General features: G+C 50.9%; 1 protein-coding gene across 1 annotated transcript; it reads right to left on the reverse strand.

The window, feature by feature from the left end:
* Positions 1 to 12,792: 12,792 nt before the first annotated feature.
* LOC140898237 (uncharacterized) lies at positions 12,793 to 14,916 on the reverse strand. Its single transcript, XM_073311790.1, has 2 exons — positions 14,018 to 14,916; positions 12,793 to 13,430 (listed from the first exon to the last, which is right to left on the reverse strand). Exons 1-2 carry the CDS (start codon positions 14,598 to 14,600, stop codon positions 12,910 to 12,912), a joined length of 1,104 nt encoding a protein of 367 aa, XP_073167891.1. The 5' UTR covers positions 14,601 to 14,916; the 3' UTR covers positions 12,793 to 12,909.
* Between the last annotated feature and the right edge of the window lie 4,271 nt (positions 14,917 to 19,187).

Here is a 19,187-nt window from a genome sequence, read left to right on the forward strand (position 1 = left end):
GAAGGGTCCTTTTTATTTTATATAACCTTTCTTTTCCCTTTGTCATGAGATCTTTGTGTTGTGTGAATAATGAAAACTATCAATATCTTTCAGCACAAACACTAGGGATGAGTCCTAGATTCACACTCCGAGGGGCCGAGACTGAACAGGGCCTGGAGTTGCTACCTGAGCTCTTCAGGGATGTGAGATAGAGTCAGGAGGGAGTGAGGGTGGGAGGTGAGGGGAACAGAGCTGGAAAACTGCAGACTTTTCTCTTGAGAACCAGACAGCTGAGGCTGAGAACTGTGAACTTGCTACACCAATACCAGAGAGAGAGACAGGAATTGCCCTGTGACTGGTGGGTGAAGCCGTAGTTTGTCCACCTCTACGATAGTATCTGTTCCCCAGTGTTCTGTTCCCAGCTGTGATACCACAGAGCGTTTACCCTGTGTCCCCCTTCCCAGCTCTGATGCCGCAGAGCCTTTACCCCGTGTCTCCCTTCCCAGCTCTGACGCCGCAGAGCCTTGCCTGTGTCCCTGTTCCCTAATTTTTGTTCCCGTTCCCCCCCTTAGCAAACATGATTCCAATTTCCCTTCCCTCCCACTTCTTGTTTGACCCCAGTTTATATAGTAATATTCTTAGCTATACCTTAAACAATCATTTTACTGAAATTTAACTAACCAATCCTAATGTATTGTAACATGATTATGTAACCAATTATATCCCATTACCCTAATTAACTTACTGTAAGGGGACTGATGCCCCCTTACTAACATTCAGTGGGGGTGTTTTAGTTGCTAGCTCCCAGTACTAAAAAGGAGGAAGGGTCGATGGGAAACCAGGACCCTGAGACTGACAGTCTCCAGGAACAATGGGGAGACGCCAATGCTCCAGGTCAGCCTGAATGACAGGGCGGGCAGGCAAATCAGGGAGACAGGAGGCCAGGGAGGTCCCGTCCTCTGTGTGAGCTGGAATTGCCTGGGTCAGACAGAGTGGGGCTGAACTAAGGAGAAAGCTGGGGTGCAAGCTGAGCTGGGGAGCAGAGCTGTGCCAGATCCAGAGAGAGCAGACCGTGTCCTGGGAGTAGAGCTGCAGCCCCAAAGCCAGAGGCACAGCCCAGAGAGAGCAGACTTGCCCTGGGAACAGAGCTGCAGCAACCAGAGCCAGAGGGGCCAGAAAAGCAGCCCAGGAAGCAGGTCAGTGCTAAGAGCAGAGTCACAGAAGCAGCCTGCAGAGCAGACCTGTCCTGGGAGCAGAGCTGTAGCAACCAGAGGCAGAGAGGCCAAAGAAGCAGCCCGGGGAGCTGGAGACAGAGCCCAGCAGCAGTGCTGAAACAGAGTGGTGGAGCTGGGGCTGGAGCAGTCCGGAGCTGGGTGTGGTGAGCAGCTGGGGAGAGCGAGGGGGACCTTGGGCAGCAGGCCTAGCAGAGGGAGACACCTCAGCCAAGAGGCTCTGCAGGCCAGGCTTGGATCGTAACCCTGACAGGGCGGGGACAACACTGGGAAGACGGGTCCTACCACTTAGAGCTTGAGAGCATGAGGCCACCACCAGAGCAAGTGTCCAACCCAGAGCATCCCTACAGCACAGCCAGGGCCTGAGAAGGTGGCCTGGGACTTACAAGGAACAGACTGTGAACTGCCCTGATATTCCAGAGATACTGTTTGTTGATGTTCCAAGCCACAGAGCGGGTTGATGTGTTTCCTTTAAGCTTTCCCATTTCTCCTTATTCTTTTTAAAATTAATTGTTGATTAAATAACTTGCATTTGCTTTAACTTGTATGTAATGGTCAGTGGGTCAGAGAAGTGCCCAGTGCAGAGTCCTCAAGGGCAGGGAGGCCACTGGGTAAAAGAAATGGGAGCAAGGACTCAGATCCTTTTGCTAGCCTACTTCACCGGGGTAGTGCAGAAGCAAGGAAAGTTCCTCACAATAGCGGGACTATTCCCCTGCTTACATTACACCTAGCAAAATTAACTATACAGCAGACAGAAACAATTAGACAACCACACAGATTAACAATAGAAAAGTGGGGGCCATAAAGATAAAACAATACAGAAATGAGGGTTTCACAACCACAACCATCGATAAGTGATTTCTTGCAAGACAGGATGCTATTAAACTAAGTTTTCTTTAACCATTATAAGATCTGTTACTTTATCTGGTGATAATGGGCACTATCAGGACAGCATTGTCTTCCTAACAGCCCAATACCACTTTATTTCAGTGTGACTGGTTTGGAATGTGAGGATGCGACCGGTGGCTTCCCAGCTTATGGCTGCCTCTGCTGCTTAGCCAAAGGCCTTAGCCTAAGAACAGGGCCTCAGACTGTCACAGTGAGAGAAGGACCTTACACCGGCAGACAGTGATTTTGATTCTTTGTTTTTTATACCCCCTGTAACTAGCTAAGTGATAAAAATACACCTAAGTTCTTAAAGTATATAGGCCTTTACAGGCAGGCGTGAATATCTATATTCTAAGCCCCTCCCCCTCTGCTGCTGCCTAACTCTGAAGGTGTCTAAAGATCCTATTCACCTAAATTTTGGCTGTTAAAATCCCCCAGATGCCTAAATCCCTCAGGTGCTTCTCAAACTAAGTTTTCCCTGGCCTGTCTCGCATGTGGCTGCCCCACTGCCCGCTCAGGTTTGTTCCAAGCATGTGCCCCATTTCACAGGGTGTGGGGAGAGCTGAGGCCAAATTTGGTATTGCAACCCACGTGGCACAATGCCACTCACTCAGCTCCCTCCCTCCAGTATCATAATGGGGATAGGACACTGGGGCCTATCCAGAGTGCGTAGAGCAGCAGCCCTGGAACCAGACCAGCTGGTGCTTCACCACCAACATCCAGGTGAAGCATGGGGAGTGGCTGTTAGTGCCCACATGGGGAAAGGAGCCAGGAGGGGGGCAGCGGGGGACTGGCAGGGGGCAGACATGGGAGGGGGTTGCCTAGAGCTCAGGGATGGGTTAATCCAGCCCTGCGAATACCCAGAGGAACCTGGTGGCAAAGCACTGATAGCTACATGGCCTGAGTTAGGGGAGCAGAGCTTGTAGCTCAGGCCCAGGGCTAGTAGCCAGTGAGCCTGGTGTGGAGACAAGGGGCTGTCTCTGACAAACTGCTCCCTTTGCCCGTCTGTTACCGAAGTGAATCATACAGAGAGTCAGTGTCACTGAGAAATGTGTTCTCTGCATCTCTGGGCTGCCTCACTAGGATCAGGAGCCATCACTCCTTGTCCCCATTGATATTGTGGACTCTCTAGAACAATCCCCAGTCTCCATAGAAACCTCCCTTTTCCTCCTTGCCTGGTATCTGGATGTCTCTTTTATGCCCATCTTTGACATGGTGGCTTCTATGCCCGATGCCCCCTTAATGCTGAGAGAAGCTGCCTGTGCCCAGGGGAACTGGGGCCCCAGGAGGCAGGGTCTGGGGCAGGGGGCTGCAGTGCAATCCCTTGATCAGTAGGACCCAGGAGCAGCTGGGATGTGGCTCTGGGAGTGATCGCTGGGGTCACTCAGTCCAGGCAGCAGGAAGTGAATCGCTCTCGCTGCAGTGACTGAGGTGCTGTGGGAGCCCACGCTCCTTGCAAGATCCCTGAGCCCTGGTGGCTGCTACTGGGACCCTGGAGCCCTGGCTGCAGCCGGGAGAGAGGAATCTCGAGCAGTAACATTCCCGCTGCTCCTCAGGAGCCTCTCCCGGTGCAGAGACCCCAGCCTGGCCAGGACCCCCCACCCCGGGCCCCAGCCCCTGCTCCCGGGGAGGGCACCGCTTGGAGGGAAGGTAAGCGCGTATTAAGATACTTGGGGAGGCTGTTTCCCCAAAATAAAAAAGGCTGCCCATGCAAGGGGCAAATGCCCAATGCAGCACAGATCAGCTCCCTTTGAAGGAGTGCCAGCTGCTGCCTTTGTGCATTGGAGCACAGGAAGCTCCCTACAGGGGGGGCACTGGTGCCCCCTGCTCTTCCCAGAGACCTTTCCCCTACTCTGCCTCTTTCCCCCAAGACCTGGACCTTGGTCTGCCTCTTCTTACCCCCGCTCTGCCTCGCCCCTGAGGCCTTGCTGACTGCTCACTCATCTCTGCCCCTTCCCTCTCCCACATAGCTGTCCCTTAAGACAGGAAAAAAGTGATGGGGCCATGACCCCCTGGCTGAGGTAAAGTGAGGGCAGGGCCTCAGGAGAAGAGGTGGAGTGGTGGGGGGAAGAGGCGGAGTGAGGGTAGGGCCTTGGGGGCAAAGGCACAGTGGGGTTGGGGAGGGATAGCCCAGTGGTTTGGGGTTTTTTGGGGGGAGGGATAGCTCAGTGGTTTGAGCATTGGCCTGCTAAACCCAGGGGTGTGAGTTCAATCCTTGAAGGGGCCATTTAGGGGTCTGGGGCAAAAATTGGGGCTTGGTCCTGCTTTGAGCAGGGGGTTGGACTAGATGACCTCCCAAGGTCTCTTCCAACCCTAAGATTCTATGATTCTATGATGGGGCCTTGGAGGAAGAGCTGGAGCATGGGCAGGGTCACAGTGGTGCCCCCCATTCTAGGGAGCTTTCAGTGCTTCTGCTCCCAGGGCGCAAAGGCCGGAGGCCGGCACACCTCCAAAGGGAGATGACCTGCACCACATCCAGCATTTACCTCCTGCATGGACATCCTCTTTATTTTGGGGAGACTTAGCCTCCCCAAATCTCTTATTTACACCACCATTGATGAGAGACCATTCAGACAGGCTTGTCAGGGGAGATTTTATGCAGTGGAGCACCAATGAATCATGTTTGAATCTGTGAAGGGCGAAGTAAAGTTCATATGCAGGGGTTAAACCTTCGCCTCTGGCTAAAGGAAGGAACACAGCTGCCTGTCCTGAGTCCATGCACTGTAATTGTAACCGCTCTACCTTGAATGGTCCCTTACAGTATGCACTAACTATGTAAGCTAACCAATCTGTTCCCATCTGGCATTTAGCTGTGACTGTGCAGCATGCCTTTCCCACACCTGAAGAGTTCTGTGTGGCTTGAAAGCTTGTCTCTCTCACCAACACAAGTTGGTCCAATAAAAGACCATTATGTCCATCAAGTCTGACCTCCAGTATAAACAGGCCGTAGAATGTCACCAAGTGGTTCCTCCATCAAACCCATAACACGTGACTGAGCTAGAGAATGTCTTTTGGAACGAGAGCCACATGCATTAGAGCCAGATGGCTTACAGAAAATCCTTCTTCTGCAGTGATGTGGCATTAAGGGACATGGAGAAGAAGCAAATCTTTAGCTGGGCTGTGATTAAAGTTAGAGCCGAGAGGCCAGGATAATCAGAGCTAGGGCCCAGGACTGGCAATCAGAAGACCAGTCGTTTTCTATTCCTGGCTTTGTGACTATGAGTAAGTCTCTTCACCTCTGTGTGCCTTTGTTTCCCCCTCTATAAAATAGAGATAATGAAGATTTTGTTTCTTATCCCCATTTTACGGAGTGGGAAACTGAGACACAGTTGTGGCCTGTCTACAATACAGAACTGTAGTGTACTTGTAAACTGTTGACCTCCACATGTTGTTCAGAGCCCATGGATAACACAGCTCCTAAGCATGTGTTTGTTCTGTGCTGAACCCCTATGTAACAGCAGGGCTAGATGGGAGCCAGTACTTGGTACTGGGGTCTGAAGAGGCTCTCAAGAACGAATTTTTAAAAATATTTTTTATTTGTGAACTAGAAGAAAATATAAAATCACTGCTGATAAAATTTGTGGGTGACAAAATACTGGCAGAATGGTAAATAATGATGAGGACAGGGCAGTCAAACAGAGTGGCCTGAATCACTTGGTAACCTAGACCCATTCAAACAAAACAAGTTTTAACAGCCAAATGCAAGGTCATATCCCTAGCAACAAAGCATGCAGGCCACACCTACAGAATGGGGAACTGCATCCAGGAAAGCAATGACTCTGTCAAGGATTTATGGTCATACTGGGCAAGCACTCAACATGAGGTAACGCTACAGGGGTAACACCGTCGTTAGACACATGAACAGAGTAGTGAATCGGGTAAAGAAGTGATACAGCATCAGTGAGACATATTGACATACTGCATCCAGTTTTGGTATCCACATTTTAAAAAGATGTTGAAAAATTGGAGATGGTGCAGCAAAGTGCCATAAAATGTTCTGAGGGGTGGAGAAAACTGCCTTCTTGTGAGCTATTGAAAGAGCTCAATCTGTTTAGCTTATAAAAATGAAGATTGAGAAGTGACTTCATTGAAGTGTTTAGGTGCCTTCATGGAGAGAAAAAATCAAGAATTACCGGGCTCTTTAATCTCGCAGAGAAAGGCATAACAAGGCACAAATATTTAACAATGAGGATAATTCACCATTGGAACAAACTACCAAGTAGTGGATTCACCATCTCTTGAAGCCTTCTAATGAAGACTAGATGCCTTTCTGAAAGGTGCTTTAGTCAAAAAGCAGCTATTGTTATATACAGGAGGGCTGGGATATACAGGGCAATGGATTAGATGCTCTAATGGTCCCGTCTGGCCTTAAAGTCTACTAATTTATGAAAAACTGAGTGTGGCATGGGAAGCAGCCTCTGATGTTTTACTGCAGCGGTTCTCAAATTGTGGGTTGGGACCCCAAAGGGGGTCATAACCCCCTTTGAATGGGGTTGCCAGGGTTGGCTTAGACTTGCTGGGGATGGGGTCATTGGCCCAGCATCTGCACCGACCCATTGATCCCAAACTGCCTCCTTCCCCCACAGCACGTTAACTTCACAGTATCCCAAGAGAGCCAGAACCATAAGGTAGAGCATAGCCCTGCTCCGATTCACCATCACTCTCCCTGAATTTGACATAAGCGACCTCTGACCCCAGCTTCCTGACTCCAGACATAAGAGGGCTGGCTCCCACAGGCTATACGATCTGCTGCTGCAGGGGCTGTGGGTTGGGAGTGTTCCCTTTGGGGAGGGGAAGTCAGAGCAGGGAATGAAATAGGCTTGAGTCAAGTTCTTCTTTTCCTGGTTCAGTGGTGACCCTGGGCCTTTAAGGGGACCATGCTCCAGCCCCTGCTCCAGCCAGGGTTGTGTCTGGCTTTGGGTCCCTTCTTGTCACCCTGGAGCATCTGGGGGTACAAGTCCGCATGGAGGGCCCTGTCCACTTCCCTTTGCTCCAGGCTCCCTTGGGGGCAGAGAGAACTAAGGGTCTAGCTCTAGCTCCTCTCCCCCAGCATCTCTTGCAGAGGGTTCTCAGGGGAGAGAGACTCCTGGCCTAGGGAAGACTGGGAGTTGTGGGTAGGATGCCTGCAGAGGCCCCAGGGAAGGTAGGAAGGAGCTCAGGGCACAGTTAGAGTCAGCAAACCCTGACTCTCCTTGTTCAGCTTGAGGGCCCTGAGCTCGAACCCCATGGGGGGGGGGGGCAGACCTGGGTTCCTCTAACATCCCCGCAATGGACATTAGAACAGAGATGTCCAGATTACTGAACACCACAAGTGGACTGACAGCTGTGCTGAGCTGAGTGAGCAAGAGCCACGCCCATGCCCCCAGGTTGGCTAGGGGAGTTACCTTTGCACTGATGAATCACCTTCCAGAACAAGACAGCTCAGAAGAGGAAGAGCCAGCAGAGAACGACTTACCTTGGGAGATCCCGGATAAGGGTGCAGTAGTCCGGGCTGCAGGAGAGAATCTGCTAGCAGCAGCTACCCCAGGCCTGAGAGAATCTGGAGGATCACGAGAGAGGCATTTGACCGTGTGCCCAGTGGCAAGGGAGGGTCCGGACTCCCATACTAACCACCTTTTTTCACAGAGGGGACACTGACCCCTTTTCCCTCCCTTGGAGAGGATAGAGACATTATAAGCCCTGAGCCAAGGGAGTGCCACACACAGGCAACCAGAGGTTGGTTGAAGACCCTTTATTTTGTGAGGACATTGGACTGCGCACATTTTCTTGGACTCTATTAACCTGGAACTGAGGAAATTGTGAAAATTTAAATTGACAAAAAAATTAAAAAACTGCAAAATTAAACATCAATGTTATTCATCAAAATTATTTGAAAACATAACAAGTGACTTTTACCAAGCTTATTCATAGCTCAGGGTTTAGAACTCTCTCCTGAGACTCTTGTTCAGATCTTTTCTCCCCATGAGAGAGGGACATTGAATCCTGGACTCCCACATCCTGGTCGAGTACTTTAAATACAGTAAGTGAGGCAGCAGCACCATAACCTCTTCCTTCTCTGGTGCCTTGTTTTTGCACAGAATGACCTAAGCACCTAACTCCAGGAGAGGGGTTCCCAGCTCTGGATCCCAAGCAGACACAGGCATCTTCCTCCAGGCCAGATTTAGGTGCCTAAGTTCCAGAGAGGGGTGGGGCTCAGGACACACCCATCTCATCAGCATTTCCCATTGGCTAGCTTTTTTCTTTTTTGGGGGGGGGAGGGATAGCTCAGTGGTTTGAGCATTGGCCTGCTAAACCCAGGGTTGTGAGTTCAATCCTTGAGAGGGCCATTTAGGGATCTGGGGCAAAAATTGGGGCCCTGCTTTGAGCAGGGGGTTGGACTAGATGACCTCCTGAGGTCCCTTCCAACCCTGATATTCTATGATTCTATGCCCAGCTTGCTGGTTTTTGTGGATCCCATTCTCAGGCACCTCCTTCTCCCCATTCATTGTACAGGGAGCCTGGGTGCCTAACTCAGGCTTTGTGGGTTCTAGTGATTTTCTTGCTGCCTAAAAGTTTGGTGCTGTCCCTTTGTATCTCCAGGCCTTAGTTCCTTTAGTCCTTAGCTAGAGCGGGCGAGTCTCACCCCAGCCCCCAGGAGCTGTACCACTGCCTAGAGCCTCACTCCAGTTCAGCAAGCTCCAGGGAGGGGACCATCCAACTGTTGTTCCAGGCTGAGGCTCAGAAGGAAATCCAGGGGCGGCTCCTCTCCCGAGGAGCCATGACTACTGCCAATCCAACGGAGAGTCTGCAGGAAGAAGCTCGTTGTCCCATCTGTCTGGAGTTATTTAAAGTCCTGCAGTCCATAGACTGCAGACAATTTCTGCTGGGCCTGCAGCACCCAGTGCTCAATGGCCTGTCAAACTGGGCCCCACATTTGAGATAGGCAAGGGAACACTTAATTTGAGGAGCGTGCTAGGACTGAGGTATGAAATAGGGGTGTGGCTGCCTAGCCTGAGGCAGCAGTGAACATGCCAAGTAGCAGATTTTTAGGCATCTGGGTGATTTCAACCTCAGAAATTTAGCTGTGATGGGGCTTTAGGGTATGTCTACACTACGAAATTAGGTCGAATTTATAGAAGTCGGTTTTTTTTAAATCGGTTTTATATATTCGAGTGTGTGTGTCCCCACAGAAAATGCTCTAAGTGCATTAAGTGCATTAACTCGGCGGAGCGCTTCCACAGTACCGAGGCAAGCGTCGACTTCCGGAGCGTTGCACTGTGGGTAGCTATCCCACAGTTCCCGCAGTCTCCGCTGCCCATTGGAATTCTGGGTTGATATCCCAATGCCTGATGGGGCTAAAACATTGTCGCGGGTGGTTCTGGGTACATATCGTCAGGCCCCCGTTCCCACCCTCCCTCCCCCCGTGAAAGCAAGGGCAGACAATCATTTCGCGCCTTTTTTCCTGAGTTACCTGTGCAGACGCCATACCACGGCAAGCATGGAGCCCGCTCAGGTAACCGTCACCCTATGTCTCCTGGATGCTGGCAGACGCGGTACGGCATTGCTACACAGTAGCAGCAACCCCTTGCCTTGTGGCAGCAGACGGTACAGTACGACTGGTAGCCGTCATCGTCATGTCTGAGGTGCTCTTGGTCGCCTCTGTGAGGTCGATCAGGAGCGCCTGGGCAGACATGGGCGCAGGGACTAAATTTCGAGTGACTTGAGCAGGTCATTCTCTTTAGTCCTGCAGTCAGTCCTATTGAACCATCTTATAGTGAGCGGGCAGGCGATACGGACTGCTAGCAGTCATACTGTACCATCTTCTGCCGAGCAGCCATGAGATGTGGATGGCATGCAGTCCTTCTGCACCGTCTGCTGCCAGCCAAAGATGTAAAAGATAGATGGAGTGGATCAAAACAAGAAATAGACCAGATTTGCTTCCCCCCCTCCCCTGTCTAGGGGACTCATTCTTCTAGATCACATTGCAGTCACTTACAGAGAAGGTGCAGCGAGGTAAATCTAGCCATGTATCAATCAGAGGCCAGGCTAACCTCCTTGTTCCAATAACAACGATAACTTAGGTGCACCATTTCTTATTGGAACCCTCCGTGAAGTCCTGCCTGAAATACTCCTTGATGTAAAGCCACCCCCTTTGTTGATTTTAGCTCCCTGAAGCCAACCCTGTAAGCGCCCCTCCCAGCGTCAGAGCAATGGCAAACAATCGGGCATGTGAGAGTGCTGTCCAGAGCACTCACAATGGAGCACTCTGATGGGGCTAAAACATTGTCGCGGGTGGTTCTGGGTACGTGTCGTCAGGCCCCCGTTCCCTCCCTCCCTCCGTGAAAGCAAGGGCAGACAATCGTTTCGCGCCTTTTTTCATGAGTTACCTGTGCAGACACCATACCACGGCAAGCATGGAGCCAGCTCAGGTAACCGTCACCCTATGTCTCCTGGGTGCTGGCAGACGCGGTACGGCTTTGCTGCACAGTAGCAGCAACCCATTGCCTTCTGGCAGCAGACGGTGCAATACGATTGGTAGTCGTCCTCGTCGTGTCCGAGGTGCTCCTGGCCACGTCGGCTGGGAGCGCCTGGGCAGACATGGGCGCAGGGACTAAATTTGGAGTGACTTGACCAGGTCATTCTCTTTAGTCCTGCAGTCCTATTGAACCGTCTTATGGTGAGCGGGCAGGCGATACGGACTGCTAGCAGTCGTACTGTACCATCTTCTGCCAGGCAGACAAGAGATGAGGATTGCTAGCAATCGTATTGTACCATCTTATGCCAGGCAGGCAAGAGATGAAGATGGCTAGCAGTCGTACTGTACCATCTTCTGCCAAGCAGCCATGAGATGTGGATGGCATGCAGTCCTTCTGCACCGTCTGCTGCCAGCCAAAGATGTAAAGGATAGATGGAGTAGGTCAGAACAAGAAATAGACCAGATTTGTTTTGTACTCATTTTCCTCCTCCCCTGTCTAGATCACACTGCAGTCAGTCACAGAGAAGGCGCAGCAAGGTTAATCTAGCCATGTATCAATCAGAGGCCAGGCTAACCTCCTTGTTCCAATAACAACGATAACTTTGGTGCACCATTTCTTATTGGAACCCTCCGTGCAGTCCTGCCTGAAATACTCCTTGATGTACAGGCACACCCTTTGTTGATTTTAGCTCCCTGAAGCCAACCCTGTAAGCCGTGTCGTCAGTCGCCCCTCCCTCCGTCAGAGCAACGGCAGACAATCGTTCCGCGCCTTTTTTCTGTGCGGACGCCATACCAAGGCAAGCATGGAGGCCGCTGAGCTCATTTTGGCAATTAGGAGCACATCAACCACCACACACATTATCCAGCAGTATATGCAGCACCAGAACATGGCAACGCGATACCGGGCGAGGAGGCGACGTCAGCGCGGTCCCGTGAGCGATCAGGACATGGACACAGATTTCTCTGAAAGCATGGGCCCTGCCAATGCATGCATCATGGTGCTAATGGGGCAGGTTCATGCTGTGGAACGCCGATTCTGGGCTCGGGAAACAAGCACAGACTGGTGGGACCGCATAGTGTTGCAGGTCTGGGACGATTCCCAGTGGCTGCGAAACTTTCGCATGCGTAAGGGCACTTTCATGGAACTTTGTGACTTGCTTTCCCCTGCCCTGAAGTGCATGAATACCAGGATGAGAGCAGCCCTCACAGTTGAGAAGCGAGTGGCGATAGCCCTGTGGAAGCTTGCAACGCCAGACAGCTACCGGTCAGTTGGGAATCAATTTGGGGTGGGCAAATCTACTGTGGGGGCTGCTGTTATGCAAGTAGCTCACGCAATCAAAGATCTGCTGATATCAAGGGTAGTGACCCTGGGAAATGTGCAGGTCATAGTGGATGGCTTTGCTGCGATGGGATTCCCTAACTGTGGTGGGGCTATAGATGGAACCCATATCCCTATCTTGGCACCGGAGCACCAAGCCGCCGAGTACATAAACCGCAAGGGGTACTTTTCGATAGTGCTGCAAGCTCTGGTGGATCACAAGGGACGTTTCACCAACATCAACGTGGGATGGCCGGGAAAGGTGCATGACGCTCGCATCTTCAGGAACTCTGGTCTGTTTCAAAAGCTGCAGGAAGGGACTTTATTCCCAGACCAGAAAATAACTGTTGGGGATGTTGAAATGCCTATATGTATCCTTGGGGACCCAGCCTACCCCTTAATGCCATGGCTCATGAAGCCGTACACAGGCAGCCTGGACAGTGGTCAGGAGCTGTTCAACTACAGGCTGAGCAAGTGCAGAATGGTGGTAGAATGTGCATTTGGACGTTTAAAGGCGCGCTGGCGCAGTTTACTGACTCGCTTAGACCTCAGCGAAACCAATATTCCCACTGTTATTACTGCTTGCTGTGTGCTCCACAATATCTGTGAGAGTAAGGGGGAGACGTTTATGGCGGGGTGGGAGGCTGAGGCAAATCGCCTAGCTGCTGGTTACGCGCAGCCAGACACCAGGGTGGTTAGAAGAGCACAGGAGGGTGCGGTACGCATCAGAGAAGCTTTGAAAACCAGTTTCATGACTGGCCAGGCTACGCTGTGAAAGTTCTGTTTGTTTCTCCTTGATGAAACCCCCCGCCCCTTGGTTCACTCTACTTTCCTGTAAGCTAACCACCCTCCCCTCCTCCCTTCAATCACCGCTTGCAGAGGCAATAAAGTCATTGCTGCTTCACAGTCATGCATTCGTTATTCATTCATCACACAAATAGGGAGATGACTACCAAGGTATCCCAGGAGGGGTGGTGGAGGAGGGAAGGAAAATGCCACACAGCACTTTAAGCACAGCACTTTAAAAGTTTACAACTTTAAAATTTATTGAATGACAGCCTTCTTTTTTTTGGGCAATCCTCTGTGGTGGAGTGGCTGGTTGGCCGGAGGCCCCCCCACCGCGTTCTTGGGCGTCTGGGTGTGGAGGCTATGGAACTTGGGGAGGAGGGCGGTTGGTTACAGAGGGGCAGCAGTGGCAGTCTGTGCTCCAGCTGCCTTTGCTGCAGCTCAACCATACACTGGAGCATTCTGGTTTGGTCCTGCAGCAGCCTCAGCATTGAATCCTGCCTCCTCTCATCACGCTGCCGCCACATTTGAGCTTCAGCCCTGTCTTCAGCCCGCCACTTACTCTCTTCAGCCCTCCACCTCTCCTCCCGGTCATTTTGTGCTTTCCTGTACTCTGACATTATTTGCCTCCACGCATTCGTCTGTGCTCTGTCAGTGTGGGAGGACAGCATGAGCTCGGAGAACATTTCATCGCGAGTGCGTTTTTTTTTCTTTCTAAGCTTCACTAGCCTCTGGGAAGGAGAAGATCCTGTGATCATTGAAACACATGCAGCTGGTGGAGAAAAAAAAAGGGACAGCGGTATTTAAAAAGACACATTTTATAAAACAGTCGCTACACTCTTTCAGGGTAAACCTTGCTGTTAACATTACATACATAGCACATGTGCTTTCGTTACAAGGTCGCATTTTGCCTCCTCCCACCGCGTGACTACCCCCTCAACCTTCCCCCCTCCCTGTGGCTAACAGCGGCGAACATTTCTGTTCAGCCACAGGCAAACAGCACAGCAGGAATGGGCTCCTCTGAGTGTCCCTGAAGAAAAGCACCCTATTTCAACCAGGTGACCATGAATTATATCTCACTCTCCTGAGGATAACACAGAGAGATAAAGAACGGATTTTGGTTGAATGCCAGCAAACATACACTGCAATGCTTTGTTCTACAGTGATTCCCGAGTACGTGTTACTGGCCTGGAGTGGTAAAGTGTCCTACCATGAAGGACGAAATAAGGCTGCCCTCCCCAGAAACCTTTTGCAAAGGCTTTAGGAGTACATCTAGGAGAACCGCAAATGCCAGGGCAAAGTAATCCTTTCACATGCTTGCTTTTAAACCATGTATAGCATTTTAAAAGGTACACTCACCAGAGGTCCCTTCTCCGCCTGCTGGGTCCAGGAGGCAGCCTTGGGTGGGTTCGGGGGGTACTGGCTCCAGGTCTAGGGTGAGAAACAGTTCCTGGCTGTCGGGAAAACCGGTTTCTCCGCTTGCTTGCTGTGAGCTATCTACAACCTCCTCCTCATCATCATCTTCTTCGTCCCCAAAACCTGCTTCCGTATTGCCTCCATCTCCATTGAAGGAGTCAAACAACACGGCTGGGGTAGTGGTGGCTGAACCCCCTAAAATGGCATGCAGCTCATCATAGAAGCGGCATGTTTGGGGCTCTGACCCAGAGCGGCTGTTCGCCTCTCTGGTTTTCTGGTAGGCTTGCCTCAGCTCCTTCAGTTTCACGCGGCACTGCTTCGGGTCCCTGTTATGGCCTCTGTCCTTCATGCCCTGGGAGATTTTCACAAAGGTTTTGGCATTTCGAAAACTGGAACGGAGTTCTGATAGCACGGATTCCTCTCCCCAAACAGCGATCAGATCCCGTACCTCCCGTTCGGTCCATGCTGGAGCTCTTTTGCGATTCTGGGACTCCATCATGGTCACCTGTGCTGATGAGCTCTGCATGGTCACCTGCAGCTTGCCACGCTGGCCAAACAGGAAATGAGATTCAAAAGTTTGCGGTTCTTTTCCTGTCTACCTGGCCAGTGCATCTGAGTTGAGAGTGCTGTCCAGAGCGGTCAGAATGGAGCACTCTGGGATAGCTCCCGGAGGCCAATACCATCGAATTGTGTCCACAGTACCCCAAATTCGAGCTGGGAACGTCGATTTAAGCGCTAATCCACTTGTCAGGGGTGGAGTAAGGAAATCGATTTTAAGAGCCCTTTAAGTCGAAATAAAGGGCTTCACTGTGTGGACGGGTGCAGGTTTAAATCAATTTAACGTTGCTAAATTCGACCTAAAGTCCTAGTGTAGATCAGGGCTTAGACACCTACAGAGCTAGGCAGCCACTGAGTGGTGATTTGTGGATTGGCAGCATCTAAATATCAGATTCAGGTACCTAAAGTGAAAGTAGTGGCCAGGCACCTAAATCTTTTTCTGGATCTAGCCCCTGGTGCCTAGCTTGCTTTGAACACGCCACTGGGCCCTTATCTGCATTGTCAGGTGCCTGATACCTTTAAATACCCAGCCCTACGTCATTTTGCAAAAGATGCTTTTGAAAATCTTACCCAAAATCTAACTACTGCCAATAGCCCCATTGATTGGAAAGGGTCTGAGTTAGAATTAGGCGGGTGGTAAAGATGAGAGAGCGGGGGTCTTGGGCTGAAACCCAGCTCTGAGATCAGAATCACTTAAGAATTGTGAGTATACTACCTGCAACTGAGCCTATGACAAGGCAGAGGTCAGGTTGTATGGGTGACCTCACTGTGCATTTTCATACCAGACCACATCTGCATTGCTTTTACATTTAACCTCCACTCTGAATCTGGTCGGTATTTGATGCAAAATAAAAGGACAGCAGGAGTGTGAAAAACTAAATTCTACTTTATTATTCCAAAGGACGAACAAAGAGAGACTGCTTTCCTCATCCCCGGCCCAACACATTGCTGCATCCAAATCCCGCATGCACCAGTAACATTTACAAACTGGTAGAAAAGTGCAGAGAATCCAGGAGAGATGTTGGGACTCAGGCACAAACTACGATTTTGGGTCGAATTTAGCAGTGTTAGATGGATTTAACCCTGCACCCGTCCACATAACGAAGCCCTTTTTGTCGACTTAATGGGCTTTTAAAATCTATTTCTGTACTCCTCCCTGACAAGGGAATTAGCGCAGAAATCGACATCACCGGGTCGAATTTGGGGTAGTGTGGACGCAATTTGACGCTATTGGCCTCCGGGAGCTATCCCAGAGTGCTCCATTGTGACCACTCTGGACAGCACTCTCAACTCAGATGCACTGGTCAGGTACACAGGAAAAGCTCCATGAACTTTTGAATTTCATTTCCTGTTTGGCCACCATGGCAAACTAATCAGCACAGGTGACTGTGCAGATCTCATCAGCAGAGGTGACCATGGAGTCCCAGAATCACTAAAGAGCTCCAGCATGGACCGAACGGGAGGTACTAGATCTGATCGCTGTATGGGGAAATGAATCTGTGCTATTAGAACTCCGTTCCAAAAGACGAAATGCCAAAATATTTGAAAAAATCTCCAAGGGCATGAAGGACAGAGGCTATAACGGATCCGCAGCAGTGCCGCATGAAACTTAAGGAGCTCCGGCAAGCCTACCAAAAAACCGAAGAGGCAAACGCCTGCTCGGGGTCACAGCCCCAGACATGCCGCTTCTATGATGAGCTGCATGCAATTCTAGGGGGTGCACCTACAACTACCCCACACCTGTACGTGGACTCCTGCGAGGCAGGAGTGTCACACAACAGGGATGAGGATTTTGAGGACGAGGAAGATGATGAGGAGGGGGAGGTTGAAGATAGCGCACACCAAGCAAGGGAGAAACCGTTCTCGCCGACAGCCAAGAACCGTTTATCACCCTGGAGCCAATACCCTCCCAACCTGGGCTCCTGGATTTTGAAGGTGGAGAAGGCACCTCTGGTGAGTGTACCTTTGTAAATATAATACATGGTTTAAAAACAAGCGTGTTTAATGATTAATTTGCCCTGAAGACTTGGGATGCATTCACGGCCAGTACAACTACTGGAAAAGTCTGTTAACATGTCTGGGGATGGGGCAGAAATCCTCCAGGGACATCTCAATGAAGCTGTCCTGGAGGTACTCCCAAAGCCTTTGCAAAAGGTTTCTGGGGAGGGCAGCCTTTTTGCATCCTCCATGGTAGGACACTCTACCACACCAGGCCAGTAGCACGTAGTCTGGAATCATTGCATGGTAGCATATGGGCCCGGTGTTTGCCGGCATTCAAGCAACATCTGTTCTTTATCTCTCTGTGTTATCCTCAGGAGAGTGATATCATTCATGGTCACTTGATTGAAATAGGGGAATTTTATTAAGGGGATATTCAGAGGTGGCCGTTTCTGCTGGGCTGAAAACATCAGCCCCTCCTTTTAAATGGCCAATGTGTCTTTTTCAATTTTAATCTCCCTTTCTTTCCTCCCGCAGATGCAAATGTTTCAACACTGCCACTCGCATCTCCATCCCAGAGGCTAGCACAGATAAGAAGGCAAAAAATGTCAGACAATGTCAGAGCCCAGGAAAGCACAAAATGAATGCGAGGACAGGAGGGCCGTGTGAGAGGATAGATGGCTGGAGCAACAGGAGAGGTGGCGGCAGCGTGATGAGAGAAGGCAGGATGCAATGCTGAAGCTACTAGAGGATCAAACTGATATGCTCCGGCATATGGTTGAGCCGCAGGAAAGGCACAGACCGCCACTGCAGCCCCTGTGTAATCAACCGCCCTCCTTCCCAAGTTCCATAGCCTCCTCACCCAGATGCCCAAGAACGCGGCGTGGGGGCGGCTCTGGGCACCCAACCACTCCACCCCAGAGGACTGCCCAAGCAACAGAAGGCTGGCATTCAATAAGTTTTGAAGTGCAGTGTGGCCTTGTCCTTCCCTCCTCCCCCATTCCACCCGGTGCTTCCCTCCTCCCCCACCCCGCCCGGGCTACCTTGGCAGTTATCCCCCTATTAGTGTGACGAATTAATAAAGAATGCACGAATTTAAAACAACGACTTTATTGCCTCTGCAAGTGGTGATCAAAGGGGGGAGGGGAGGGCGGTTGGTTTACAGGGAAGTAGAGTGAACCAAGGGGGTGGGTTTTCGTCAAAGATAAACAAACAAGAACTGTCACACCGTAGCCTGGTCAGCCACAAAACTGGTTTTCAAAGCTTCTCTGATGCGCAGCATGCTCTGCTGTGCTCTTGTAATCACCCTGGTGTCTGGCTGCGTGTAATCAGTGGCCAGACGATTTTCCTCAACTTCCCACCCCGCCATAAACGTCTCCCCCTTACTCTCAAAGATGTTGTGGAGCACAGAGCAAGAAGTAATAACGATGGGAATATTGGTTTAGCTGAGGTCTAACTGAGTCCGTAAACTGCGCCAGCGCACTTTTAAACGTCCAAATGCACACTCTACCACAATTCAGCACTTGCTCAGCCTATAGTTGAACAGCTCCTGACTACTGTCCAGGGTGCTGTGTATGGCTTCATGAGCCATGGAATTAAGGGGTAGGCTGGGTCCCAAGGATAACTATAGGCATTTCAACATCCCCAACTGTTATTTTCTGGTCTGGAAAGTCAGTCCCTTGCTGCAGCTGTTCTTCAGGAACTCTGGTCTGTATGATGTGAGCGTCATGTACCTTTCTCGGCCATTGCACGTTGATGTTGGTGAAACATCCCTTGTGATCCTTGTGATACTTGCAGCACCATTGAAAAGTACCCCTTTCGGTTTATGTACTGGCTGCCTTGGTGGTCCAGTCCCGAGATGGGGATATGCGTTCCGTCTATCGCCCCACCACAGTTAGGGAATCCCATTGCAGCAAAGCAATCCACTATGACCTGCACATTTCCCAGAGTCACTACCCTTGATAGCAGCAGCTCAGCGATTGCGTTGGCTACTTGGATCACAGCAGCCCCCACAGTAGATTTGCCCACTCCAAATTGATTCCCGACTGACCGGTAGCTGTCTGGCGTTGCAAGCTTCCAGAGGGCTATCGCCACTCGCTTGTGAAGTGTGAGGGCTGCTCTCATCTTGGTATTCTTGCACTTCAGGGCAGGGGAAAGCAAGCCACAAAGTTCCATGAAAGTGCTCTTATGCATGTGACAGTTTCGCAGCCACTGGGAATCATCCCAGACCTGCAACACTATGTGGTCCCACCAGTCTGTGCTTGTTTCCCAGGCCCAGAATCGGCGTTCCATGGCATGAGCCTGCCCCATTGCCACCAGGATAGCCAAATTGCTGGGGCCCATGCTTTGAGAGAAGTCTGTGTCCATGTCCTCATCACTCTTGTCACCGTGCTGCCATCGCCTCCTTGCCTGCTTTTGCAGGTTCTGGTTCTGCATATACTGCATGATAATGCGCGAGGTGTTTACAATGCTCATAACTGCTGCGGTGATCTAAACAGGCTCCATGCTTGCCATGGTATGTCGTCTGCAGGAGAGCAGAGTTGCAGGGGAAGCGGTGATTGGATGACCAGTTTTGCAAACCTACTGCACCATCTGCTGCCAGGACACAACACCTGAG

This window comes from Lepidochelys kempii, chromosome 14 (genome assembly GCF_965140265.1).
Source record: "Lepidochelys kempii isolate rLepKem1 chromosome 14, rLepKem1.hap2, whole genome shotgun sequence".
In the NCBI taxonomy this organism is placed as follows: Eukaryota; Metazoa; Chordata; order Testudines; family Cheloniidae; genus Lepidochelys; species Lepidochelys kempii.